Source organism: Protobothrops mucrosquamatus, unplaced genomic scaffold (genome assembly GCF_001527695.2).
Source record: "Protobothrops mucrosquamatus isolate PMUCROS unplaced genomic scaffold, P.Mucros_1.0 scaffold1841, whole genome shotgun sequence".
Classification (NCBI taxonomy): Eukaryota; Metazoa; Chordata; class Lepidosauria; order Squamata; family Viperidae; genus Protobothrops; species Protobothrops mucrosquamatus.
This window is the reverse complement of record NW_015387972.1, coordinates 61,789-89,530: the sequence shown is the minus strand read 5'-3', so window position 1 is coordinate 89,530 and position 27,742 is coordinate 61,789. Positions and strand designations below refer to the sequence as shown.

At 39.9% G+C, this 27,742-nt stretch overlaps 1 protein-coding gene across 1 annotated transcript in view; it reads left to right on the top strand.

Moving 5' to 3' along the window:
- Positions 1 to 23,663, top strand: part of LAP3 (leucine aminopeptidase 3) — a 28,056-nt gene extending 4,393 nt beyond the window's left edge. Inside the window, exons 2-13 of the mRNA XM_015823350.1 lie at positions 4,297 to 4,412; positions 5,556 to 5,610; positions 7,681 to 7,786; positions 8,850 to 9,009; positions 12,791 to 12,955; positions 14,842 to 15,000; positions 16,029 to 16,153; positions 18,852 to 18,940; positions 19,888 to 19,990; positions 21,112 to 21,191; positions 22,342 to 22,451; positions 23,147 to 23,663. Of these exons, the coding sequence (XP_015678836.1) occupies positions 4,297 to 4,412; positions 5,556 to 5,610; positions 7,681 to 7,786; positions 8,850 to 9,009; positions 12,791 to 12,955; positions 14,842 to 15,000; positions 16,029 to 16,153; positions 18,852 to 18,940; positions 19,888 to 19,990; positions 21,112 to 21,191; positions 22,342 to 22,451; positions 23,147 to 23,342 (1,464 nt within the window). The 3' untranslated portion in view covers positions 23,343 to 23,663. The remainder of the gene's footprint in view (positions 1 to 4,296; positions 4,413 to 5,555; positions 5,611 to 7,680; positions 7,787 to 8,849; positions 9,010 to 12,790; positions 12,956 to 14,841; positions 15,001 to 16,028; positions 16,154 to 18,851; positions 18,941 to 19,887; positions 19,991 to 21,111; positions 21,192 to 22,341; positions 22,452 to 23,146) is intronic.
- Positions 23,664 to 27,742: the final 4,079 nt, after the last annotated feature.

Genomic DNA, 27,742 nt, shown 5'->3' with positions numbered 1-27,742 from the left:
TTTCTTCTTCACTATCCGAAACACCTGGCTCCTGGCCAATCTCAGAAACACCTGGTTCCTGGCCAATCTCAGAACCACCTGGCTCCTGGTCAATCTCTTCTCCGTCGGGAGACACCTGAGGCATTGCCAAAGAGGAGAGTCCTGGAGAGGGAGGCCTGGCCATCTCCTCTCCTTCATGTTCGGAGCCTTCTTCCTCCGATAAGAGGGGCTCACAAGACGGAGCCACAACAAATATCTTCATAAATGACTTAGATGAGGGAATTGAAGGGGAACTCATCAAATTTGCAGATGACACTAAGCTGGCAGGAATAGCCCACACCCCAGAAGACAAACTCAGAAGACAAGCTGCATAGGCTCTCAGTGTACATACAGACACTGAGTGATAAAGTGATAAGGATCATAAATCATAAGATACAAACAACAAGTGATAAGAAATACAAATGACAGACTCAATAATTCCTCTGTAGAACTGTATAAGCAGCTCCTTGGGCAGTCTGAGCTGGTAGAATAGTAGAGCCTCTCCTAAAATCTACTATCATCTCTACAGTTTTAAGAATGTTCAGCTCCAGATTGTTCCAACTGCACTTCAGGGCCTGTTCTACCTCCCATTTGTATGCAGACTCATCATCATCACGAATGAGACCAATGACTGTTACATCATCTGCAAACTTCAATATTTTAACAGAGGGGTCCTTCAAGATGCAGTCATTGGTATATAGAGAAAAGAGTAATGGAGAGAGATCACGCAGCCCTGGGGGAGCTCCTGTGCTAATTGAACAAGTATTCAATATGGTTTTACCTTAGCTTGCTGCTTCGTATCTGTTAGAAAGCTTATAATCCATCTGCAAGTGGATCAGGCACAGCTAGCTGAGACAGTTTGGAGAGGACGATTTCTGGGCCCCGGGATGTTAATAGAGCATTTGAAGCAAGAAGGGACATAATACTTTCCTGGCCTGATTGTAGACCATTCAACCCCCTTCCTCTTTGGCACGACGCAGTTGTTTGAGCTTAACTGTGAACCTAAGTTTATTATTAGTGTATATGCATAAGGTTTTGGTTGGCACACATTGGTCCTCACAAAAGCTAACGTATGATATCATAGTCTCACTGAGTTGATTCAAATCCACTGATGCAGCTTTGGAAATGCTCCAGTTTGTGCAGTCGAGGCAAGCCTGTAGCTTTAACTTTGCCTCTTCAGTCCAAGATTTCCCTTTTAACTATTGGTTTTATGATTTTAAGTCTTTGTCTATAAACAGGTACAAGGTGAATCATACAGTGATCAGAGTGCCCCACAGCTGCTCTTAGTAACAAGCAATAAGCATCTTTTAATATTGAGTAGCGGTGGTCTAAAATATTATTGCATCTAGTGAGACAGCTGACATGCTGAATGTATCTTGGCAGCTCTGAATCCTGGCTTCGGTTAGCACTGGATAGTGCTGGGAGTCTGGATATCTCTGTTCAGCCCACAAGATTTGGTCAGCTAAGGTTTGCAATGCTTTGTTTATGCAAGCTTAGGGTGGTATGAAGGCCGCAACTAGTATAAATGAACAAAACTCATGAATGTCATAGAAGGGTATGCAATTAATGAATAGTGTGTGTAAGTCCATATCACAGAATTTCTTTAGTGTAGTAACATTTTTATACCATCAGTTGTTCATATAAAAACAGATTTAATTACCAATGAAGGAGAATTTAATTTAATTTAACAGATTTAATTTAACTATGGTAACTTAGTCCAAGAATTAAATAAGGTTTGTTTTGCTTGATATATTCTTGATGAAGCCAGGTTGGCTTCTGGTTATAATTTTGTTTGCTTCTAGGTGTTGGCAGATTTGTTGCTTATTATCTTTTCCAAGATCTTCCCAAGTATTGATGTCAGGCTGATTGGTCTGAAATTTCCTGGATTTGTTTTCTTTCCTTTTTTGAAGATGGGAACAACATCAGCTCATTTCCAATCCTCAAGTAGTTCCCCCGTACTCCAAGAATTTTAAAAGATATGGATCAGTGGTTCAGAGATCATGTCTGCCAGTTCCCTCAGAACTCTGGAATGTAATCCATCAGGACCTGGTGATTTGTCTAGAGTTGAGAGGTGTTCTCTTACCCTGTGTTTGCTTATTTTATTTTGCATTCCTATTCTATTTTTTTCAGTTCTGTTTTTGGTAAGTTGGATCATATTATCTTTTTTAGTGAAGACAGATGCCAAGAATGAGTTAAACAGTTCTGCTTTCTCTCTACTCTCTACTCGTCATTACTTCCTTGCCATCATCTCCCATTAGTGGACCAATTTCTTTGACTTTTGTCTTGTTTTTTTATATGTTGAAAGAAACTTTTAAAATTGTTTTTGATATTTATTGAAAGTCTTACTTCGTTCTGAGCCTTAGCTTTTCTAACTTTGTCTTTACAGATTCAGGCTATTTGTTGATATTCTGCCTTAGTTGTGTATCCCTCTTCCCAGTTTGTCCGAGAGTTCTTTGTGCAACCATAATGGTTTCTTCTTGGATTTCTTATTTTCCTTTTTCAGTGGTATTGTGCTGGACTGGGCTTTTATGATCATATTTTTCAGTTTCCCAAGCTTCTTGAGTTGGCTTCCCCTTTAAGATTTTGATCCATGGGATTCTTCCCAAGCTTTTTCTGAGTTCATCTTTTAAAGTTTTAAGACACTGGTTTGATTATGTTCTGTTACTTGTGTGTGTATTGTATTCTTTGTGTTGTATTGTTTTATTGTATTGTGTTGTAATACAATTTTGTATTGTATTGTGTCTGATGCTTAGCATGTTTTGAGATCCAGCTCTCATTATCCCCAGCAATATGGCCAATGACTGGAGGGGATGGGAGTTGTAATCCAGTACATCTGGAGGCCAGGAGATTGATCACATTGAGATGGGCCATCCTTTCCTAGCTATGTCCTTGTTCCCAATAGTTGGGATCCAGCTGAGGCCATTCTAGCTTTGCCTGTAACTAGGATGGATCAGGAATTCTTGGTCCAATTTGCTATTCTGTTGATGAACTAAGTGACTAAATTGTATTGATTTTGCATATGATCTCAGAGGACTAAATCACATCTAGCTTTATATTTTCCTCAGTGAGTGGGAGCAGCTTTTTTTCCAGCCTTACCTGCAGCTTTAGCTTGAGTCCGCCTACACCCAAAACATGGTTTAATTCAGAACAGCCTTGCTCTAAGAGATCAGGTTTCTTAATCTTTAAATTATGGGGAAGTGTGGTTTTCAGCCACTTTTAGGGCAATAATTACAAAACAATATTTTGTGTAGAGTAAGCCAAGAAAAAAACTGGGCATATGTGACAAAACAGAAAAAAGAGTTGCCAGTCTCCCAAAAATTGAAAATATCCTCCCCCCCTTTTTTTTTTCTTTTTGCAAAAATCCTTTAAAACTCCTGAAGGGACAAGTGATTTAGTATCTGGAAGCTTTTAAAGTGAATAGATCATGTTTCCTTCCTAACTTTAGCAACTTTAAGATATATGGACTATGCTGGCTGGGAAATTCAGGGAGTTGAAGTCCATATATCTTAAAGTTGCTAAGATTAAGAAACACTGGACTAGACCATAGGCTGTTTCAGTTCATATGGTCTTGGCACAGGTCAGGCGCTTTCTGAACCTGCTGAATCCTGCTTCTAGCTTGTTCCTCAGATTTTCCCCCAAGGCAAATTGAGCTAAGCAAAATGAAATCTTCCGGCAAGGCAGCACTGAGCTCCTTGAGGGTTTGCAATGGCTCACGCCCTGCTGTTCCTTCCGCTTTCACATGGGGCAGAGTTCAGCCTTGGAGGTGGGACCGAAATATCCTCCCTGATATAAAATCTTCCGCTGGTAGTGAGCTGAAAGTGCCAGAAGCAGCAGTTTTGCAGACAATGCCTCATCAACAGAGCGATAGTCTTCATGCCGGAAAGGTAAGTGGTCTCGGATCTTGGGGCAAGAAGCCATTAAGGGCTGGAAGTAGGAATTTGCAAACAGTTCCGTGATTTAAATAGGGTTTTTTGCCTATTTCCCAATTTGTGTAGGATCTTTCACTGCATAGCCTTTTCTTTCTGAAGACTGCCCTGTCATGAGCATATTTAAGAGGATGATAAGTTTAGGTGAAATTAATCTATTAATTAAAAGTTAATACTGTATATCTCACAGTGACCCTGGTTTCAGTAGAAGAGAATGTTGCTCCATGAAAATAATACAATATAAAACCTGTGAATCTGTGGTGGAAATGTTTTGCCCTTCAATCTTGATCCTGTGGAAGGGATCTGCCATTGTTTTATGGATGTTACCTAACGAATCCTCCACCTTCTGTAGGGTCTCATTCTTGGATCCTTTGCCAGCTGCGGTGATGGTGAACCTTCTCAGTTGTCTGATGCAGGAGAGGCTTTTGACAAACAAGTCAATGGGAAGCTGAAGGAGTTACTGGCCATGTAAGCAACTGGTTGCATTTCCTTCTCTTTATTAAACTGTTGCAAAATGACAGGAAAAATATTTGGCCTTAAGGATATTTTGCAGGTAGCTGCAGACGTTTTTCCCTTTCTCTATGTTCATTTTTTTTCTTTTTTGCCATTCAAATGATGCCGATTCTATTTCCCCCTCTGTTTGCAAGGAAGCCACCTCCCTTTTTTGGGCTTGGCCAAAAGTTCATTATGTCAGGTGTTCTCAATTTCAAGTTAAGAGCAGGTGACTAGAAAAGTGAGGCGGGCTAACAATCATAATCAAACGGGTCCTGTAACACTTCAGATCTGATTCCCAAAAAGTTTGCATACAGGTGCCTTGATGAACCTGAAGATAATGTTCATATAAATCAAGCAGCTCTTTTTTCAGGAGAATGCATGTTCTTTTTGTAGCTGCCATGAAGTTCCCAAAAAAGATTTGTTTTAAAACACTGCTGTTTTACATGCATGGCCCTCTGAAGCATCTTTTGGAAGAGAATCCGAAGTATGCATAACTTTAATGGTTCACTGATTAGAACCTGGTGATTAGCAAGTTACTAAATGATGCTAATATCTTGTTCATGTTGGATGTTTTTTATAAAATCAAAGGGGGGGGCTGTGTGAATGAGGATTTAAAAACTAGAACTTAGATAATGATAAAGGCTTTATTGATGCAAATGAATTATTGGTGGAGACAATGGTAGGCCTGATTGGTTCAAACCTCTTGCGAGCCTGAGAACCACTTGATTTAAAGCAGTGGTTCTCAACCTTGACAACTTTAAAATGTGTGAACTTCAACACCCATGTTGGCTGGAGAATTCTGACAGATGAAGTCCACACATCTTGCCAAGATTGAGAAACGCTGATCTAAAGGCTTTATCTCATCATCTGCTGTTCTAGAGAGAGATAAAGAGTCTCTCTCTCAGCATAAAACAATAATCCTGCCATTCACAGGTTGATTTATTGAGCATATTTACTTTCCACTATAATCAGAATCTAAATACATGGATAGAAGGAACACTTACAGTAGGGGTAAAACCAGACAGAACCCTATTCTAGGAAAGCTTCACAGGCTAATTTTCTGATCCAGTTGCTGTTAGTGTGAGTAGACAACATCTGTTTTGTGTCCTATTCTAGTTCTGGGCCACCTCTGAAGAAAGGGAAGACCCGCATCTTTCATGGTTTGCATCAGGTAGGGGATAAATATTTAATTAATTTAACCATGTGCCTCTTAATTTTTAAAGGTTTTTTTTTTTTTTGCTGGAAGAAGAGTGGTGGAGCTTTGAGGATTTCCTGTTGAATTTTGAGGAAGAGAATTAGACACTTAAAATATCACACAAATATGACAGTGAACTGAAAGTTCCCATAGTACTTTTTTCTTTCTCCCTAATAAAAACAGATTCTTCAGAACTATCTTTCTCATTGGTAAGGTTTATAAAACAGTAGCAACCCTTTCTGGAATAAAAATGTGCACATCCCATAGTTTTTTCAGTGTAGAGCTTGGCTTCCTCTCTCAGCTTGTTCTGACTTCATAAGAGGACAGCAAAACCAGGATTGAAGCAAAGACTGAGAATCAAGTGATTATGGTAGTTAATGCTGAGAAGGCCATCTAGAGATAGGAGATAAGATGGAAAGTTTGTGGATTAATTAAAATGTTTGTACAGGTAGTCCTCAACTTAAACCATTTGTTTAATGACTGTTTGAAGTTACAGCAGCACTAAAACGGTAACTTACAACCAGTCCTTGCATTTAGAACTATCATATCATCCCCATGGTCACCTGATCAAAATTCGAGCACTTGGCAACTGGCATGTATTTATGATGGTTATAGATCATGATATCACCATTTGTAATCTTCCCAGCCCGCTTCTGACAAGCAAAGTCAATGGGACAAGCTGAGTTTGCCTAATGACCACATGATTTACTTAACATCTGCAGTGCTTCACTTAACAGCTATGGAAAAAAGGTCATAAAATTGGACATGAGTTACTTAATCACCACCTTGCTTAGCAATGAAAATTCTGGCCCCAACTGTGGTAAGTCAAGGACTATCTATATAGCTGCCTGTCTTAAAAACTGCTCTGGTTGGCTTACAACCAAGTTTCTTAGCAGTGAGGAACCTGACCTTTCACTGTGCTTTGAGATAGCTTTGGGTCATTCACTTGGCAGCACTCTGAATGCTGAGTTCCAGAGTACATTGAATGCAGCCCTAGGTTCCAGGGCTTCTAAAGTTGACTTCCAGCCCTTCAAATATTGGCTGTGAAACTTGATATCTTAAATGACACTTGAGAATTTAACTAAGGGACTGTGGCAAACTTTCTGGGTGTGAAAGCTCTGATGAAAGCCATGGGGCAGGTCCAGGGAAGCAACGGGGTGACTCAGTGTTCCAAAAAGGAAAGCACTGCAAAGATCAAAATCTTTGACTAAAACTAAATCTAACAGTTGAAAATGACATCACAGTTTTATTTGTGAAGAACAAAAAGGTAAAGAGTAGATTTGGTGGTTGATGTGATTTTGTGTTATCAGAGATGTCAGTTTATGATGCTGGTTTATAATCGCCTTCCCTGTTTTCTGTGTGTAACTTTTATATTTAATCATGCTTCTGGGTTGTGTTACTTTATCTGTATCTTATCCTGATCAAAAGCTGTAGTGGCACTGTGGTTAGAATGCAGTATTGCAGGCTAATTCAGTTCACTGCCAGGAGTTCGATCCTCACCAGCTCAAAGTTGACTTAGCCTCCCATCCTTCCAAGGTTGGTAAAATTAGGACCCAAATTGTTGGTGGCAATATGCTGACTTTGTAAATTGCTCTGAGAGTGTTATAAAGCACTATGAAGTGGTATATAAGTCTATTGCTATCCTTGTTCAAAGCAGTGAACCATCCCAACATCTGAGGTTGCAGTTAAGTGTTTAAAAGATCTGATACCGTGTACTGTATTAATTGTTTAAAAAACAAAATAGCCTTCCCCTTTTAGGACTTTCTTGCAATCATGTGCCATCCTGTTGCTTATCCTTTTTCCATTAATGCAACAGGTTAGATATTGGATATTACAGAAAACATTTTCATTCCTTGGAATATTCTTTGGAGAGCATTTATTGCATATTACTAGTTTAGTCTCCCTGTCAGAGATATTTTAAAATGTGAAAGACGTAAATGCTAGATTTGCTCTAATCTTGAAAGACATTCTTTGAAGTTCTAGTTGGTTGACTTTTTAAAAAAAAATAGGAAAAATGAATTGATTTTCTCTTCTGTTTTGTTGCAGGCCTTTCCAAATGTAGTAGTTGTTGGCCTGGGAAGGAAAGCAATGGGAGTGAACATAGATGAAAACTGGAATGAAGACAAGGAAAACATACGGGCAGCTGTGGCAGGTTAGCAAAATTAAAACATTAGTTTTGTGTTAATGTATAATCTCTAATATTGCTTCCATAATGAGTGCAATCTGTATTTTAAAAGGTTGTTTCCATTTGTCAAGCTTAGTAGCTTAGATGGCAGTTGTGGGTCTCCCTTGGGTTAAATTCTGCTGGACTTAAAGCCCATGATTTTAATTTACAAGAGATCAGGCCTCTGCAACCCATAAGATGTACACATAAGGGAATTTCAACAGCTTGAATGGCAACTGGTAGAACTGCCTGTTCATCACAAATGTGATGGGTGTGTAAGACCCTTGTCCTTGGCCCCATGAGGGAAGGCATGGCAGCAGAATCCAGACCAAATGCAAAATGTAAAATCTCATATTTTCAACAACCCCACCCTTTGCAGCCTTTAGAACCAAAGCTGGCATAGCAACTGGTTTGTGATAGCCTTCCATAAAAGAGTGAGTGATCAAAGAGAATGCAACCTAGAACTAATGAGAAATTCCCTGACAGTGAGAACAATTAATGAATGGAACAGCTTGCCTGCAGAAGTAATGGGTGCTCGCTCCTTCACTGGAGGTTTTCAAGAAGAGAGCCATTTGTCTGGAATGGTATAGGGTTTCCTGCTTGAGCAGGGGATTGGACTAGAAGGTCTCCAAGATCATTTCCAATTCTGTTCTGTAATTCTGTAATTTCATTTTTCTGTTACTTAGTAGGCTGATAAAGTAGCCTTGGCAAAATTGAGTTTTTAACATGGCTAAACAAAGGTGCATATTGCAAAAATTGCTTTTTTGATGTATTGTGTACTTTGGCCAGCTGAGATTGCTCAGTCATCATTTTCTAACATGAGAAGGTTGGGCGAGGCACTTAATCATTCTTGAATTACTTGTAGGGAGTTGCTTCTAGATAACTCATTTAATTGTCCTATAATTAATCATTTTCACTTCAGAAAGCTTTGATTGCAGAAATGATTGTCTTGGCTGATTTTTACTCCTTGTGGCAGGATGTGTGTTCACTAGAATACTCCTCCTTGGTTCTGTTTGGTCATAATTTTTCCAATGTGTGTTTTATTGTTTAGCTGGATGCAGGCAGCTGCAGGACCTAGAACTTCCTTGTGTTGAAGTGGACCCTTGTGGAGATGCTCAGGCTGCAGCTGAAGGGGCTGCCCTCAGCATCTTTGAATATGAGGAACTAAAGCAAAAAAAGAAACCCACCCTTGAAATTCAGTTGCATGGCAGGTAACCAAGACATGATGTTGGTATGGTGCTTCTGTTGCAGAAATAATTTGTTTACCATGAAGTGTTGAGAAATAAAAGGCTGTTGAATGAAGTCTTTACTGAAACTCACCATTAGAACTCGCACTTAAATGAATAAATCATTTCCACATGCAAACATGGTTTATACTTCAGCAGTGAATCAAGAGCATCTCTCAATAGAGGGGGAGGGATATGACATCATCTATCTCCAATCTACAATACAGTCTTTTCAGCAGTTCCAAGAAGGCTCCAATGCTCCATACCCATTTGCACCACTAAGGTGACCTTGAGGACACCGATAAACCTCCAAGTGGCCTCAATGACCAGCTATAAATATAAATCCTTCCATTCCCCACCATCCAGTCAGAGCTGAAGAAGCTGAAGAAGCTTCTTGGATGAGAAGCAAAATGTCTTCAAAGAAAAACAAGAAAGTCCAGTTTCCTCCTGAAAAAACACCTTTGGGACAACCATGACCTGGATGACTAAGAATCTCCATAGACACTTGTTTATAGTTATTTGCAAATTTGTTGCTTGATTATCTTTTCTAGGATCTTCCCATATATTGATGTCAGGCTGATTGGTCTATAGCAGGCATGTCAAACTCGCGACTTCATGTAACATATTGCAACTTTTTCCCCTTTGTTGGCAATGGGGTGGGCACGGTTTTGGCATGACGCACCCAGCCCGTGGGCCGGCATTTTGACATGCCTGGTCTATAGTTTCCTGGATCTGTTTTTTTTCCTTTTCTTGAAGATGGGAACCACATCAGGTCTTTTCTAATCTTCTTGTAGTTCTCCAATTCTTTAGGATCTTTGAACGATGTGGTTTAATGGTTTTGGTATCTCTTCTGCTAGGTCCTTCTGTACTTTAGGATGTAATCCATCAAGTCCTGGTGATCTGAACTCATCTAGAGCAGTCAGGTGTTCTTTTACTATTTCCTTGCCTATTTTAATTTGCATTCCTAGTCTGTTTTTTGCAGTTATGTTATTGGCATGTTGGGCTATATTTTCTTTTTGTGTAAAAACACATGCAAAGAATGAATTGAGAAGTTCTGCTTTTTCTCTGTTACCTGTCATTTCCTTACCATTTTCTCCTATTGGTTAGATGATTATTTCCTTGACTTTGTTACTATTAATATTTGAAAGAAAAATTATTATTATTATTATTATTATTATTGACATTTATTGCAAATCTTATTTCATTCCAAGCCTTAGCTTTTCTGGTTTTATCTTTGCAAGTTCTGGTTATTTGTTGGTATTCTGTCTTAGTTATATGTCCTTCTTTCCATTTTCTGTATTTATCCCTTTGTCTTTTAGTTTATCAGAGAGATCTTTGTGCAACCATGCTGAATTCCTTTTGGATTTCCTGTTTTTCTGCCGTGGACTGGGCTTGTTTGATTTCTCAGAATTTCCCAAGCATCTTAGGTTGTTTTCCCCATTAAGAAATCCTTCCCACATTCTCTCTTTGTAAAAATCAGCTCTTTTAAAGTCTAGGACAGGGCTTTTCAACCTTTTCACCCATTGTACCACTTTTAGGATATGGCAATATCCGAGTACCACCAGTCGCCTAGCAAGGTGTCAAAAATTTGATGACCCCCCCCCCAAAAAAGAAAAAAAGTGATAAAGTACAGGTAGTCCTCGACTTACAACAGTTCGCTTAATGACTGTTCGAAGTTACAATGGCACTGAAAAAAGTGCCCCCCAAGCCACAGCCGAGCAAGACACCTGCCTGCCAACCCAGCGGCGCTCTTCCTCCTGTTCAAGGTTTTCATTGTTGTGAGCATTTCTGTTGGGGATTGGCAGCAAAGGTGAGGTGGGAGGTGTTTAGTTTTTATTCCACCCATCTGCTGGGTGGTTGCAGCAGGTTTTGGTCACTTCACATGACCCTGGGACACTGTGACCATCATAAATATGAATCAGTTGCCAAGCATCTGAATGTAAATCACAAGACCCTGGAGATGCTGCAACATTCCAGCTGATCGACGCTTCTGGGCTCAGCAGAAGTGCCAGGATCAGCACCAAGCTCCAGCTGGAGCCTGGCGCTGATCCTGGTGCTTCCACTTAGCCCTGACAACCCCGAAGAAGCGCCGATCAGCTGGAAAGCGGCACTGATCCTGGTGCTTCCACTGAGCCCTGACAGCCCTGCAGCTCCAGCCATCTCTCGCTCAGGCTTGTGCGGTGCTGCCACCAGTTCAGCTCATTCCCCTCCCCCGCTACCCCTTTTCTAGGATAGTCGTGTGCCACCTGCCAGGTGCCAATGTACCACAGGTGGTACCCGTACCACTGGTTGAAAAGCCCTGGTCTAGGACACCGGTTTGATTATGATCTTTTGCTTGAGTATGTATTATGCTGAATTCCAATATGGCATGATACTCTCGCCCAAAGTTCCAGCAACTTCAACCTCCTCTATCACTTCTTCTTTGTTAATGTTCTAGAACTTTTTTTTCATTTCTCTTTCTTCTTCTCAAAAAATTCTTAAAAGCTTTAACAAGCTTTGTAAATCCAAGATAAGAAAATTATCCAGGCCAATCTCTTGATTTTTTTATTTGTATATCCCTTTTAATTATTAAGACATCAGCCAGTTTCTCTTGCATGTCTAGTGTAATATCTTTTCCATGTCATTCTTACAGATTGTCATTTTCAAATCTCCTTTCAGATCAATCTCAGTCTTACCAGGTAAAACTTATTTCTGTTCCATAACATCTTTTAAACACAGTTTATCTATGGAGGAAGGTACTTTAAAATTAACTTCTGAGTACATTGTTCAAAAATAACCTTCAGTATGTTCAGTGTTAAAATATTTTGCTTCATTTTGTATTTGTCAGTTGAATTTAAATCTTCTTTAATTGTCCCTTCCTTGTCACTTCTCTGAAATGTACAGCCTTCAAAGTCCCATCGTATCATTTTTTAAGAATTCAAAACAAAAGCATTTTCCTATGGGAAGAACTTTTATAATTAATTCCAAAATCTTATTTCTGATCCATCTGACTCTTTAATCCATTTATAACTTTTTAAAATCTAAATTCTAATCACTATTTGCTCTTTATTCCAAAATAACATTTTTAAAGTTCTTAAACATGTTTAAAACTTATTTCACTAAGAACTGAAGGAAACTCACCCAGTGTTGCAAAATATGTTGATCTGAAGGTTACTAATAGCTGAGAACAATTAAGCAATTTCCAAAAGTGCTTAGAAAAGGAAACATGTGATCTCAGTGTCCTCAAAGGTGCTGATCATGGTTTAAGCAAGATGGTTATTTCTTCTTCTCCCAGAGAAATAAACTACTGGAGACTATTATCTTGTGATCTCCTTACAAAGACTATCTGGAGCATTCATAGGCAATCCCAAGTCCTCTTCTTGTCCAGAGAGGAATTACCAAAGAGCCTGTACCTGCCAACTCTTCATTCTACCACAGTCATAAGTCTTCAATCTGCCATTTCTTCTCCGGAAGTCCAGGCCAATATTATCTTATGTGAGCTGTTCAGCTTCAAAAAGATCAGCTCTCTTCCTTAGAGCTCCTTGTCATTCGGAGCACCTCCCTAGAAAGAAATAATCCTGGCAGAAGCTGCAATTCTTTGGATATGCTTCCCACCCTGTCCTCTAGGCATTTGTTGTCTTTGAAGACTCACATAGTTCCCAGACTGGATTTTTGAGCCTGATCTTCCCTTTCATGAATGTAAAGTTCTACAGTTCTGTTTTGTTTGCCACTATAAAGAAACTCTGCAGTAGTACTTGATAGATAAACGTTCTGTGTTCCTACTTAGTGATGGAATTGATGCCTGGCAGAAAGGGATTCGCTATGCAGAAGGCCAGAACCTGGCCAGATATCTTATGGAAGGCCCTGCAAACCATATCACACCAACCAAATTTGCTACCATCATTGAGGACAAATTAAAAAGCTTTGGTAGCAACGTGACTGTTCATAAAAGGTAAGTTCAGTTTAACAGGTCTTTGGTTGGTAGCATATTTCTAAGAATGATTAAATAGAGCTGGGCCCCAGTAAGTTATTCATATGTCCCTTGCTAGCTTAGCATTTGAGATACCAGTATCTTGTATGGACTTAACATTATCTCCAGTGTTATACTACTGTATGCATCAAATAGCTTACACCAGTGTTTCTTGTCCTTGGCAACTTTAAGAAATGTGGACTTAAACTCCCAGAATTCTCCAGCCAGCATTGGCTTTAAGAAGCCCACGCTTCTTAAAATTGCTAAGGTTGAGAAATATTGACTTATGCATCTGAACCTATTAACATATGCAACCTAACCTAAACCTTACCCCATTGTTAATATAGACCTCCTATAGCAGTGATGGCGAACCTTTTAGAGACCGAGTGCCCAAACTGCAACCCAAAACCCACTTATGCATCGTCGAGTGCCGGGTGGGTGTAGCCCATTGGGTGGGTGTGGCCCATTGGGTGGGCATGGCTGCGGTGGTAACGGCAGACTGGGTGGGACTAAAAAGTTCAATCAATCAATTCCAACTTTGCAAGATCTTTTTTTTCCCGCGAGAAGTTGAAATTGACTGATTGAACCTTTTTTTTGTTGTTTTGCACACAGCGGCGGAGGCCTAAAGCAAAAAGGTTTTATAAAACCCAGTTGAAGGCCTAAGACTGGGGTGACGGCACGCGTGCCCACAGAGAGGGCTCTGAGTGCCGCCTCTGGCACCCGTGCCATAGGTTCGCCACCACTGTCCTATAGAAATTCCCCATAGTTTCCATTTTGTCAAAATCATATCTCCCTTACGTCTTTTAATTGCTGTAGAATACTTAGTCTTTTTACTTTGCTGCATCTGATGGAGAAACCAGACTCCTGAATTTCTATCCCATTTCCCTTGTCAAGCTTAGGTTTACTTTGTCTGTTCAAGCAGGACACTGGATAGCTTACTAGTCAGTCTCCAGGCTGAAACTCAGCATTTACTTCCTATTTTCAAACCATAGCAAATAAAAGGTTTGTTTTATATTGGTGTTCACTTTATGACTGACACAAAAAAGGTTGTAAAATTAAGTCAGTCATGTCAGTGATCTGCTTTACAACTATCACAACATACATAATTTGCAAGTTCTGTTACAGTCAAAAGTCATATTAATATTGAAATGGCTTAAATTCTTCCACATAGCCCTTGCTTATTTCCACTTTGTAGTGCATCCTGGCAAAATAGATGTATTGAGATTGTAGATTTTATTGCTGGGACTTGAAGGAACCCTTCAGGTAATAGACAGTTGTGCAGTTAATTTTTGTGCACATGCTTGTGTGTGTAGTATCTGTGTTGCAAGGTTTCTTCCCCTCTCAAAATACTGCTTTTTATTGATTTTACAATCCAAAGGATGCAAACCAAAAGAGGCATTTCTATTCAAAAAAGTCAAAATGAACAAATATCATGCAAATAAGCATGAACTATAAAGCAAAGTATTGAAATTGCTGGCAATTAAATGTTTAATAGCTATAGCAGTTGCAACCTATTTGTTTGTTTGTTTGTTACCCATCTCACCAATTTAGCACTCTGATTCTCTGAGCATGGAGGATTATGAATTAAGAGAAGCATTAGGAATTTAGTTGTACAGAAGAGGTATTACAAGAGAATGGAGGGAACTAGCAAGATATTTCCTTTGCAGACTGCAGAAGAGTGTTTCCACAGAATAGTTGTAAAGGGGAAACTTGGTTAATATAAATCTTTTTCTTTTTATTTATTTACTTTTTTATTATCTTAGAATTTGAGAAAAAAGTTATTTTTCTGCTGGCATTCGGGAATGCAATGTGTGTCCTCTTTCAGTAACTGGGAAAGAAATAATGGAAATTGTTCCCTGTCGTTATAGAGATAAATCTTGGATACAGGAGCGAGAAATGGGGTCATTTTGGAGTGTGGCAAAAGGCTCAGATGAACCCCCAGTCTTTTTGGAAGTCCACTACCAAGGCAGCAACAACCCCAAAGAAGCTCCATTGGTATTTGTTGGAAAGGGGATAACTTTTGATAGGTGAGCATCTTAGGAGCATTTTTGGAGCAGAATTTTTCCCCTGTTCCCAGAATATGTGCTTTGAAAGTGCAAATGAATGCAATGCAAACTCCATTGAAAGGGATTTTAGAAAGATGGTTTTAACTCATTCATCTTCCCAAGGTTATGTGATCTCTAGGGGAAAAGCTTTCCAGGTTCTGGTCTCATGTCTTAAAGGGAGGGAGCTGTGGAGCTTCACATAGGGATCATGGAGGAACCATTTAGGAGCCATGGAATAATTGGGAAGTTTTTCCTTCCACCGGTATATAAAGATACAAATAAATAAATCTAAATGAAGAATCCATTGCAGAAATTACTCTCAAAAAATTCTATTAAAGAACATCTCTGCAATGGATCCATTTGTTAGATTTATTCTACTTACTGAATTTATACCCTGTTTTTCTCCACTGGGAAGCATACAAAGGGGCTAAGGAAATTCTGAAAAATAAAAAAATGCAGATTAATATTAAGAATAAGTACTATAATCCAATAAGAAAACTACAATGAGATAGAGCTATATTTTTTGAATACTGAGGCTGCCTATGGGTGAGTTTCTCATGGCCTGGGAGCAGGATAGGAGAAAATTCCTGAAGTTGTGCTGGAAAAATGGGCTTCTGACAATGGATTCATCTTCAGAAAGTGTGTGCATAGTGAGACTGGACAAAGGGAACTTTACAGGCACCTATTAGGTAATCATGGTGCTAAAGTATTTTTTTTTTTACCATCAGATGGATTTTGATTGTCCTGCTTACCTACAATTTCAGCCTGTGGACTTCATTTAATTCTTCTCCAGTATTATTCCAGAAGATCTAAAATGAATGTTTCTCTGTGTTGTAGAACTTCTCTTTCAGATTTATAATAGTGCCATATTTTCCATGCTTTTTCATTTATTAAAACAAAAAAATTGTGGCTTGGCATCATAGCAAAGTTTACTCTTGGTACTGTAAGTTTTTTGGGATGGGGTGGGCAAAGAGACCAATATTTGTGGCATCTCTTGTATTTTTTCCCAGCGGTGGCATTTCGATCAAGCCTTCAGCCAATATGGATGCCATGAGAGCAGATATGGGAGGAGCAGCCACCATTTTTTCTGCCATTGTCACAGCTGCAGAATTGAAGTTACCCATTAATCTAATTGGTAAGTAGATTGTAGAAGAATAAATTTACAAAAGTTATTTGAATTGGAAAGAGATGTCAACAGACCTTGGGGTCAGCCCATCTTGATTCTCCAAGGTCTGTGGCAGAACAGTTATCCCATAATTTGCTTCCTGGGCTGGAAATAGAAGCTGCTGAATCTAACAACTCAAGCAAACTGAGTTAGCTGCTGAAATTGAAGGCTGGATTGACTTGTCCCTCTGGCTTCTTCTCCAAAACAAAATCTGCTAATGTTGAGTGGTGAGATTCCATCATCAAGAGTCTTCCAGTTCAGAGATTCCAGTAATGTTCCAGTTTTGGGGTTTGCCACTTTGTAAGGATTCCTGATTGCTCTCCCTATTCTCTTCTCACATGGTGTTTTAGATGAGAAGATATAATTTACCTAATTACACTCATCCAGCAACCATTCAAACTTGTGATGGAACTGAACAAGTGATACTTCTGGTCCTCCTAGTTCCAGCCACTGCAGTGTTTCCGTGATTGCGATTGAGACACCTGGCTTGTAATTATGATATTGCAATATCCTGCAGCCACCATTTGTGATCTTCTTTGCTGGCTTCCTATAAGCAAAGCCAATGGGAAAGCCAGCAGGTAGTCGTAAATGGTGGTCACATGATGTCCTCACTTTGTGACCTATGGCAATTCACTTAATGATGGCAACAGGGACTGCCTTTGTTAAGCGGTACCATCATATGACATCATGCTTTATGACTGCATTGTTTAGCAATGGAAATTCCAGCCTAATTTGGAGTCTTTAATTGAAGATTACCTGTATTTTATTTCATTTTCAAATATTTTTTCTTTATTTTAGAAGAATATAAAAAATAAAGAGTAGCAGAATGAACAATAATTACATAATTAAAACTAAACAAATCCGACAACCACTTTAAGACTCTAACAGAATTTAACAAATTTCATAGTAAAGGGATTAAAGTTAACAGTATTGTACTAAAATGTAATACTTGTTGTGAGTCCGTGCCAGTCACTGGACCCGGCAGCTGAATCCGGGGAATCAGAGGAGGAGGGACCTGGAGAGCCATCAGAGTCGGAGGAAGGCTCTGATGAGCTCCAGGACTTACAATCTGATGAAGAGCCTGTCCCCTCCAATCGTGCTCAGGCTGAGACTCAGCTGTGCGGGGAAGCTGAGTCAGACTCTGAGGACTCACAGCAGGAAGACATTATAGACGCTCGCAAATGCAGAATGGCAACAAGAGCAGAACAGAGGGAGGCAATGGGGCGACTCCAAGGGAGGAGGAGAAGACATTGAGAAGCCACGTCTTGGGGCTGCATAATAAAAAGGGAAGGTGTGAGCAGTGCTGGTTGCTGAAGGCAACCGTTTGCAAAGGAATCAAGTTTCATGGAATCCTGTTTTGTTTGCCTTGCTTGTGAACAATTCTCCATTTGAATTGTGTTCTGTTTGCCTTGGACAATTCTCCGTTTGCATCGTGTTTTGTTTGCCTTTGTTTTTGGGACATTTTGCAGGTCTGTACCTAATTAATAAAAGGGGTTTGTTTCTCATGGATTTCCAGCCTACTTGTTACAAGAGGGGTTTTGTCCTTGTGAATGAACAAGGACTCACATAGGCTGGGATAGAACAATACTAATATATATGGTTAACTTAGTCTCTGGTTTACAAAAAATACCTTATAGTACTTTTTAGTATAATATTAGTATATAATTAAATACAAAAATAAAATGAAATTACCTAATGATATCACAGTATTATTGCAAAGTATCATAAACTGTATGCTAAAGAAGAACATAACTGCTTCATTTGTTGATTTGTTGAAAATATTGCCTTTTGCAGAACAGAAAAATTACACATTTCCAAAATCAAAATATCTAGAATAATATCACTTTTTTCCAGGAGTTTGCCATATAATTCAGCATCACGTTAATATCTTTAATGTTTATGTACATTAAAATACTATTCTAGAAGTCTTATTAGACATTCACAAGACCATTTCATATGGATCAGTGGGCCTTCAAACTTTTTAGAACCTCCGGCCCAATTTTTAGTTTGTTTAATTCCTCTAGGAAAAATAAATTGGGTGAGGGAGTACCCTTTTCAGTGGTGGTATTCAAATATGTGAACAACCAGTTCTCTGTGTGGATGCTGCTTCCGGAAGTCCATTCTGGGCCTGGGCAATAAAAAATTAGCTGCCGGTTCTGCCGAAGTGGTGCAAACTGTCTGAATCCCATCACTGACCCTTTTCCTTCAAAACATTGACAAACATCAAACAGGAAACAATGGAGAGAAATGTTCAAGGTTATCTATTTTGCAAGGACTAAACCCTCTCAGCTGGCATTTGTACAAATTTGCTTATTGGAAGGTAAGCAAAGGAATTGGGTCTTCGTATCAGGTAAGTAGATACCAGTGAAACAATACCATTGCTGAGGAATTTTTGATTCAAGTTTTAAAAGCAGCATGGTTTAAAAGTGGGGTTCCCAACCATGGGTGCAAGATGATATTCCAGAGGGTGTGAAAACTTGGGTGTTCAAAATTATAGTGTATATGCATAATTCGTTGCCATTATTTCAAACTTTTGTAAGGGGTGTGAGAATATATCAGAAGCGTTCTAGGGGTGCGGGGTATAGAAAAGGTTGGGAACCACTGGTTTAAAGAATACCGAATAATGTTACAATATGCATAAATTCAGTTGGCATTCTTTATATCTAAGGTCTGGCTCCCCTTTGTGAAAACTTGCCCAGTGGGAAGGCAAATAAACCCGGAGATGTTGTGACAGCCATGAATGGAAAAACGATTCAGGTATGTTTTAAGATGCTTATTTAGCACAGGTTTTAATAGGATAATAGGACCTTGGGTTACACCTGAGGTTTCATCTAATAACATCATTTCTAGTTGAACAAATAGAACTTTAAATCAACAGTTGCAAGAGCCCCATGGAAAGGCCTAGAGGCCAAGCTTGCTAACATTTCTAACCTTCGTTGAAGGGCATCAGATTTGAGGGAATGGTAGCAATCTCATATTTAACAGAACAACAACATCTGTTCCCTATTGTTGCCCTGTGCTGCTTGGGGAATTCTGGGAATTGATATCCACATATCTTAAAGCTGCCAAGGTTGAGAAACATTGGGATAGAGATAGACTATTGGTATTAACCATTAGTTTTTCAGGATTGCAATACCAGAAGTCCCCAACCTTTTGGGCACCAGGGACCAGTTCCGTGGAGAGAGGTTTTTCCACAGAATGGAGAGTGCGTGGTTTTGTGTGCTGGCTGCATCCCGCGGATGGGGCTTTGCTTGTTGTGCGGACCAGTTGCTGGCATGCCACGGGCCGGTACTGGTCCATGAACCAGGGGTTGGGGACCTCTGGCAATACCATTGAAATAATAAAAGAACTGCAGCCTTTCATATTTGCCAGTGTGGATAGATTCCTCTCTACAAAATATGGACCTGGAGGTAGTTGCTAGAGAGGAAATGGTGGAAAGGCACCTTCAAGGGTTCTTAGTAGCAAATAAAACTGTTTTCCCAAATATTATACTCTTTTGAGCTTTTTGGCTCTATTGTATCCATTATTTGATAGTAGTAATTTTATTTATTTCAGGTTTTGAGTTATAATGCATTAAATTTTACAGTTTTAAAATGTATCATTAATTGCCCCCAAAATTAGCTATTGATGATATAGGCAAGCTTGTTAGCCAATGCTGTAATTACAAACAGAATGTGATTTTCTCTTGCTGATTTTCATAAAAGATTGACAATACAGATGCAGAGGGAAGATTGGTGTTGGCTGATGCTCTTCACTATGCACACAGTTTTAATCCAAGGGCAATTTTAGACACTGCAACATTAACAGGTAGCCCTTTTTTATTTGTTTCAAGCTTCTGTACTCCATATTCCCAGAATATTAGGAATACTATGAAAAGCTCCTCTTCCTATGCAGAATATTTTAATAATGTAATGTCTTTGTGAGTTTCAGCGGAGTGCAGACCCTCCAAATTGCATAGAGAAGATTTGTATTGTCTTAAAGCTAATGTTTTTTTTTTCTTTTTTACTACTTAGAGCAGAGTTCCCCAACCTTTCGGGGTTGGCGGCCCGGAGCAGGGGGAGGGGGGAAAGAAAGGATTTGGGGGGGGCGAATGCATGTGCGTGCATGAACACCCATTGCCCATGCGAGTAAGGCCATAAGAGCTTGTGCACGTGAAGCTGCAAATGCCTGCGACGCTTGCGCAAGTGGGGCCGCAAAAGCCCGCAACACTCAGTGACACTCACACAAGTGGGGTTGTGCATGTGCACATACACATGCACCTGCCAGCCACTCACACGGCCCAGTGGCCAATAGCCCATGGCCCGGTAGTGGGCCGTAGCCCAGAGGTTGGAGACCCCTGACTTAGAGGGTTCCCCCCCAACCCAGGGAAGAGTAGGCTGCATATTCAAATGCAAAAATATAAGCTTTGCTGTTTAAAATAATCTTGCCTGTAGCAAGATTCAGCTATAATTACATTACATCTTTTCACCAAGGTTGTGCACTTAAGCAGCTTCCTGTGAGCAAAGCAAAGCAAAGGAAAGAAAACCCAGGTGTCGATATTGCAGATAATAAAAAGGTTGAAACATCAAAAGTAAATAAAAAACCATCTGAATAAAATTATCTTTGCTTGGCAATAGATATTAAAAAAGAGTTGGATGGATCAAACAAATTTTTCATAAGACACGTCCAACAATAGGGTGGAGCTGCAAAACAATATCTCCTGTTCACCTGATAGTAATGCTGGTGTGCAGGAATATGGTCCAGTTTCCTAGGACATAGAACAATTTTTTTGAATTTTTAAAAATTTCTATGCTATAACCTTGCAAATAAAAGAAAAAAAAGATATTTTTAGAAGTGCGAATATAAATTGCTAGCTGATGAGCAATTACTGTAATGCTAGTCAACATGGAAAAATGGCTGGATAACCTGCATTTTATAATACTTTATAGGTGCCATGGATGTAGCATTAGGATCAGCAGCTACTGGGGTTTTTACAAATTCACAGCAGCTGTGGCATCACCTATATGAGGTAAGTGATGCTACTAACAATTGATTTCAAGATAGGTTTTGATTTAGAGAGTTTTAAAGAAAAGATTCAACCCTTTTTATTGAGAACCTAAGTTGTGACTATTGACTACAAAAGCTAAACACAAAACGTTAGCTTTGGAGTTGATAAAACTTTTGTGAACTAGTGATAATTTCCTCACCTTGGGGCTTCTGTCTATACTTATACCTAAAGTAAGCCACTTGGAGACAAACAAACCACAGCAATGCAATTGAATATATTTGATCCTGTCTCTAATACTTCTCAGACAAAAAACAGAAGAGAACCAAGTTTGGATTTATTAATATTAGTTAACTGAAAAATGGAAAACAGTATTTTTGATGCCCCTAATTATTTCAACAATTTGTGTTATGAATTTCTAAACTACTATCAGACTGATCTTGCCAATGCAGCACCTGTGTAGCCAAGATACATATTTTCTGTAGGTGGCAGATAAAATAGGCAATGACATCCTTTAGCCCAGTGAGTGTTTCAGGGTAATGCCCTCTGATCAGGCATGGATGTCAGACATAATTTGAAAGCAGGCATAAGAAGTGGCTTAGTTTGCAATGAGAACAAATGATTTAGGTGGATAAAGCAAAGATTAAAAAATGTCAAGATAATGTTTCAAGGAGAAGAAATGAGCATTGGAAGGGTAAATGTGGTCCAGTTTAAGCAGCTATAAAATGATGCACAATATCCTCAACTTCATATATAAATTTAATAAATAACAACTTCACAGATACACTGGCAGGCCTGAGCTTGTGGGGATCTTGATGCATGGATAGTTTGGTAATAACATTGCTTGAATTTGGGATTGCTATGAAAAAGGCAGGTTGGTTGTGAAAATCATTAGGAAGAAAATTGAAAGTGCCGGTCCCACCCAGCTATGCCAATTCCTGAGATCATTTCTGTTTTCAGCCTGCAAGGATTCTCTTGGTGCCTCCTGTCCATGGCAGGAAGTTTATTTTTCTGAAGCAGTATAAAAAAGAAAGGGATTTTGGTAGAAAGTGAAGCTTAGAATCTGCTTCAGTTTAAATCTAATTATTGGGCTCAACCATTGTAAGCAAACTAAAGACTATAAAGAACTGTGTGGAAATTTGATATCTGAATAGCTTTTCTCTACACTTGACAGGCTAGCATTCTGACAGGGGATCGAGTTTGGAGAATGCCTCTCTTTGAACATTACACAAAGCAAATGACAGACTGTCACCTAGCAGATATCAATAACATTGGAAAATACAGGTAACATAGCTAAGTTAAAATGCAATGCTGCTGCTATGCTATTATGCTCACATTACTTTTCCCAGTGCCTACAGAGAACTTGGACAAATAGGAGTTAAAGGAGAAGCTGGCTAAATATATTTCAGATCTTGTTTATTTGGGCAAGGATCCAATAGAGCAACAATCTATAGCCATGTTCTTGTGGGTATGGCTTGGCAGAGGAAGCATAACTGGACCTTTCACTTGCTAAGATCAATAGACACTCTCTTTTGCTCAGAGAGAAAATTATTTACTAATTTGCTTCGGCTTTTTGTTGTGATGCAGAAATGGATTGTTGTTTTTCTGAATCCAACTAATGGAGAATTTTGAAGAACAAAATTATAGAGATGGTGGTGCAACTATGCCACTCCCTCTGTAATTGTTATTTTTCTAAGTAAATGTGACTTCACATGAGCCCAGGAAAAGGTGCCACAGACAAGTAGAGAGACAGTGCTTATACCAGATTAAACACTGCACATTTCTGTTGGTTTTTTTTGTATTTTTCAAGTTGAACTCATGGCTTAGATTCTGATTTCTGGTTATGTGAATCAAGGTTTGGGGTAGTATCTTATGTTTTCCATGATGATAGGCAGTTTTAGATAGCTTTTATTCCTCTGTAAATTATTAAGAACAATGCAAATAATCTTGCACATAAAACTTATCTTTTCTCCCATCAGGTCTGGCGGCGCATGCACAGCTGCTGCATTCCTGAAAGAATTTGTGACTGCTCCTCACTGGGCTCATTTAGATATTGCTGGTGTAATGGAAAATAAAGATGAGGTTCCATATCTGCGAAAAGGCATGGCGGGAAGGCCAACACGTACCCTGGTTGAGTTTATTACTCGACTGGCCCAAGACAAGCAAAGTTTTTAGAAAGCAGGTTTGCAAGGATCACCTCTGGCTTTAAAAACAGTTAATTTGAACCTGGAATCAGCCAGTGTATTGATAAAATTCCAAAGGGTCATCCATCTTCAACTTTAATTTTGGGGGGCTACTTTGAAAAGATCCACAGCAATGGACTATAAATTCATTCCATAGAATTCTACTAAATCAGTTGCTTTTTATACTCTTCAGTCCAGAATCTTGTCCTGTATTTGGTATCCAAAGAGCAATCAGTCTAAACCAACAGGCTTTATAATATGGATTGAATAATAGATACACAGCTATCACATACAATAAATACATCTTCCAACACTTCCAGTTGTTGAGGTTTTTGTCTTTTGCAGAATATGCCTTCCAAAAGGATTTGTTGCATAGATGGTTGGGCAGAATATTAAGAAAGGAGTGAGGCCTTATGCCAGCATAAATAAGGCCCTCATTTCTGCATGCCAACAGATGAAATTTGAATTTGATAGAGGACGCCTCTAAGGATATGTCTTGTCTTTGGTGGAAAACATGCTTTGTGTACAAAACAGTCCTGTGCTTCCAATGGGTGCTGGAAGGGCTTGGCAGCCTATCATCCCTAGTAGGAGAGTGTGTGCAGTGGGGGAAGGATCGAAGGAGCTTGTGGCATTTATCCTTCCTACAGGGCTGGCTGAGTAGTTCCAGGTGAGAGACTGTCCTTGAAGCAGCATATGTTGGTGCTTTTAGGATAGAACTTAGCAGTAAAGGTTATTTTTGTAAGGTTTTCCACTTAGCCTCACAATTGCCCCAGCGTTACTTAGGAATTTAAAAGAGCCAAAGAAACTCCTGAGCCTAGGTTTCAACAAAGATTACAACTTTATTTTGATCAAAACAGAGAGGGGCTGCCTGATTCCTCTTCGTGGCTGGTAGAGGAATGAAGGCAAGCAAGCAGAAAAGATGTCTTCCACCTTTTATACCTTTCCAGAACAAAAAGATCAGGTCTTGGTACTAGGCATAAGATGGCACAAAAAAATAATTCCTAGATGATGACTCATACAGAGCAACCCAGGCTCCATCCGTAACTCCTTTCCCCCCCCCCTTACTGTGCTCTTTTTCATATAAGCAATCACCTATACCTAAAGCATGAAGCCCTTACTTTTCCAATATATATATATATAAACCATCTGATCAAGCAATTAACTACAAAATAATGATTACAAAATAACAAAACAATGATTACATGATAACACTATAAGTATCAATATAAAATGGTTACTATATATAAAATAAATGCTAATGTCAAACTTAAACATACTAAAGTCATAAGCACAATAAAATCCCTTCACTCCTCCCTTTTTAATATAAAAGCCGAATAGGCACTAAGAACCCTGGAAAAGGGGGGTATAATCAGAAGGTAAAGGTCTTAAAACCATAGCTTTAGCAGGTTTATCATTAAAAACAGGAGTAGCAGCAAAAGTCAATCCAGATATAGTGGACCGAACAATTCTTTGAATAAGCGGAATAAGGCATGGTAAGCACAACAATCCTCCAAAGGCCAATCCCACAATAAACAGGATTCTTTTCCAATTATCAAACATACCCGAAAACCATCCTCCAACATCCAGTGCGCCTGTCCATGTTTGGACAGGGACATGAGCCAACTTGCACATTCTGTCTGTGATTTCTTCAATGACCTTGCCACTGTCATCAATATGGAGACAACAATTGCTAAGGTTGAATTTTCCACAGACCCCACCTTCCCTAGCCAATAGGTAATCCAGAGCTAATCTATTCTGGTATACAGCAGTTCTGAGTTGAGTATCAGTTCTTGCCAACGCCAAAAGGGCAGAGCTGGTTTCATTTGTGATGATTTCCAAAACTGCTTGCAGTCTAATTATCCTGTTAAGCATATAAATAGGCGTCCGGTATCCCCACATTCCATCTGACGCCCACGTCACAGGACCATATACCTGGATTATCCACTCTGGTGGCCATTCATCATCTTTCCAATTTCCAATCGGAATCTTTGAGACATCCCGTGTCTTTCTATTTACAGGATCTCCAACATCAACATACACAGGAACACCCAATCGCTCGCCTTAAGAGAGGGGCAAAAGAAAAAACTAGGTCTCACATGGCCTAGGACACATGCTCCAGCCCAGGCTTTGGGAAGTTCAGCATAGGCAGAATTTCCACAAATCCAATAAAGAATATCAGGAGCGGGCCAAGGAATAAAAGTATTTTGTTTGTTGGACCATAAACGTTTCAATGGGCCGTCCGGGAATGAGGTGGATGGTTCAGTCTCATTTCCCTGCCAAGTACAGTTGGTTGAAGTACTATTGCAGAACCAACCTCCCTCACAGAAAGTTTCACCAACAAATTCCCTATATGCAAGGTTGGACTGTGGTCTAATAATGCAATTCTGGGCCACAATGACAGAATGGAGGGCCCATTTAGTTGGACGGTCCTTATCTTTCCAAGTCAAATTGAAATGAGAAGTAATGTCCAATTGAATCTCTCGAGCTTCCCCTGGCCATTGTTCTCCCATGTTAGTGCCTCCACAAACAAAGCAGTTTTTAACCTCTAGGGAAGAAGCAACCCGCTCAGCTAAATCAATAAACAAATTTTTGGTAACCTGGGGTATTTCAATTGGAGTAGTAAATTCATGCCAAAATTCAGTATGTACTTGAAATTGTTCAGGTTTACTATGACGCAAAGTGGTCTGAATAATTATCCGTCCGTAAGGGTCTTTACCTGTCCCATCAATGCCTATACCATAAGACACTGTGCGAGGGGATGCATTTGAAAAATGGAAACATATAGGGGTGCAGGAACCAGGGCGACAGGAGGTAGAGGCTTCTCCTTCGGTCATGGTAAACCAAGAGGCTCCACCCTTGCCCGGACCCTCACTCAGAGAATTAAAGGCAGTGTACCAATAAACATATCCCGAACGGGGAGCACTATATCCAGAAGACTTGGAAACCAGTTTCTGGTATAGGTATTTTCTTCTTTCCCATGAAAGATCTCCACACACAACTCCAAGGGTCCGGGACGAACCCTGGCCTTGCCGTATGGCTTCACAAGCATCAAAACAGACTGATACCTTATGCGATGTTGACCAGTTTGAGGCAATAGGATGAGTGAGGAGGGGGTGTTTATCTGAACCTCCCACATAAGGGTAAACTTTGACACTAGATGTTACCTTCACCCCCTGTGGATTGAAGCAGGTTATTTTGTGAGCTTCTGTGCACACGGAATACGAATTATTTCCATGCCTACATTGGGAAACATTCCCCCTACAGTCATAAAAGGAATGATAAACCATTGTTTGGGTGGTCTTTTCCATAGTATAGGTGGTTTTAACACAAGGGGTACAGTGTGGTGTTACTTGATGAATGGGGGAAAGATGCCTTGGTTCCTTACCAAGGACATCATTAATCACATTCTGGCTGGAACCAGTGACCAGGATCCAGACAAGTCCAATCACCAAATTCACAATCAAGGAGAGTGTCCCAGTCTTCTTCTTCCAGCTCGGGCATCTCATCGTCTTCAGTGTAGGTTTGTCCATTAATAGAATAGGTTATTACTTCTTCTTTTTCTCCTACTTCTTCTTCGGGATCAGTGTCACCAATATGCCACCCTTCAAAGGGCAGAGGCAAATACTTCGGAATTTTAGATCGGTAGAAAATCGCAGGAAGGCACATCTGAAGGGAGTCTGGACAACCGCAGTTTCAAACCCTCCAACTGTTGACTTTGCCACTGGACGTTGGGAGCTGGAACTTTCTTTATACGGGAACAGTGAATCCACGCCTTTATGCCAGGAACCTTCACAGCTGTTGGAGTGCTGAGCAGCACCTGGACCGGTTCTGACCACTTGGCAGCACCGCTCAAGGGGTTGAGTTCTTTCACACAGATCCACTCTCCAGGTTCCACAATAAGAGGCAAGTCAGGGATCACTGGAAGGGCAGCTTTGACCTGTTGGGAAATAGAAGGCAACACCTGCGACAGTTTCTGCAAATACAAAGAAACATTCTCCTCTCCTTCATCCGCCCCCATAACATAATGAGAAACAAAAGGTCTACCATACACCATTTCAAAAGGTGACAATTAGAGCTTCCCCCCAGGAGTTGCTCTTACACAAGTCAGAGCAATGGGCAAAATCTTGGGCCAAGTTAAGGAGGTCTCCTGGCACAACTTTGCCATGTGACCTTTCAAAGTCCTATTCATGCGGTCCACTTGAGCCGATGCTTGGGGCCTGTACGATGAATGAAGGTGCCAGTCAATGTGCAAAAGTTTGCACACACCCTGAACCACTTGAGAGACAAAATGGCGGCCATTGTCAGACTCAATGGATTTAGGAAGTCCAAACCGTGGGATGATCTGGTCAACAATAGTCCGGGATACTTCACAAGCCCTTTGGGTGGTAGTAG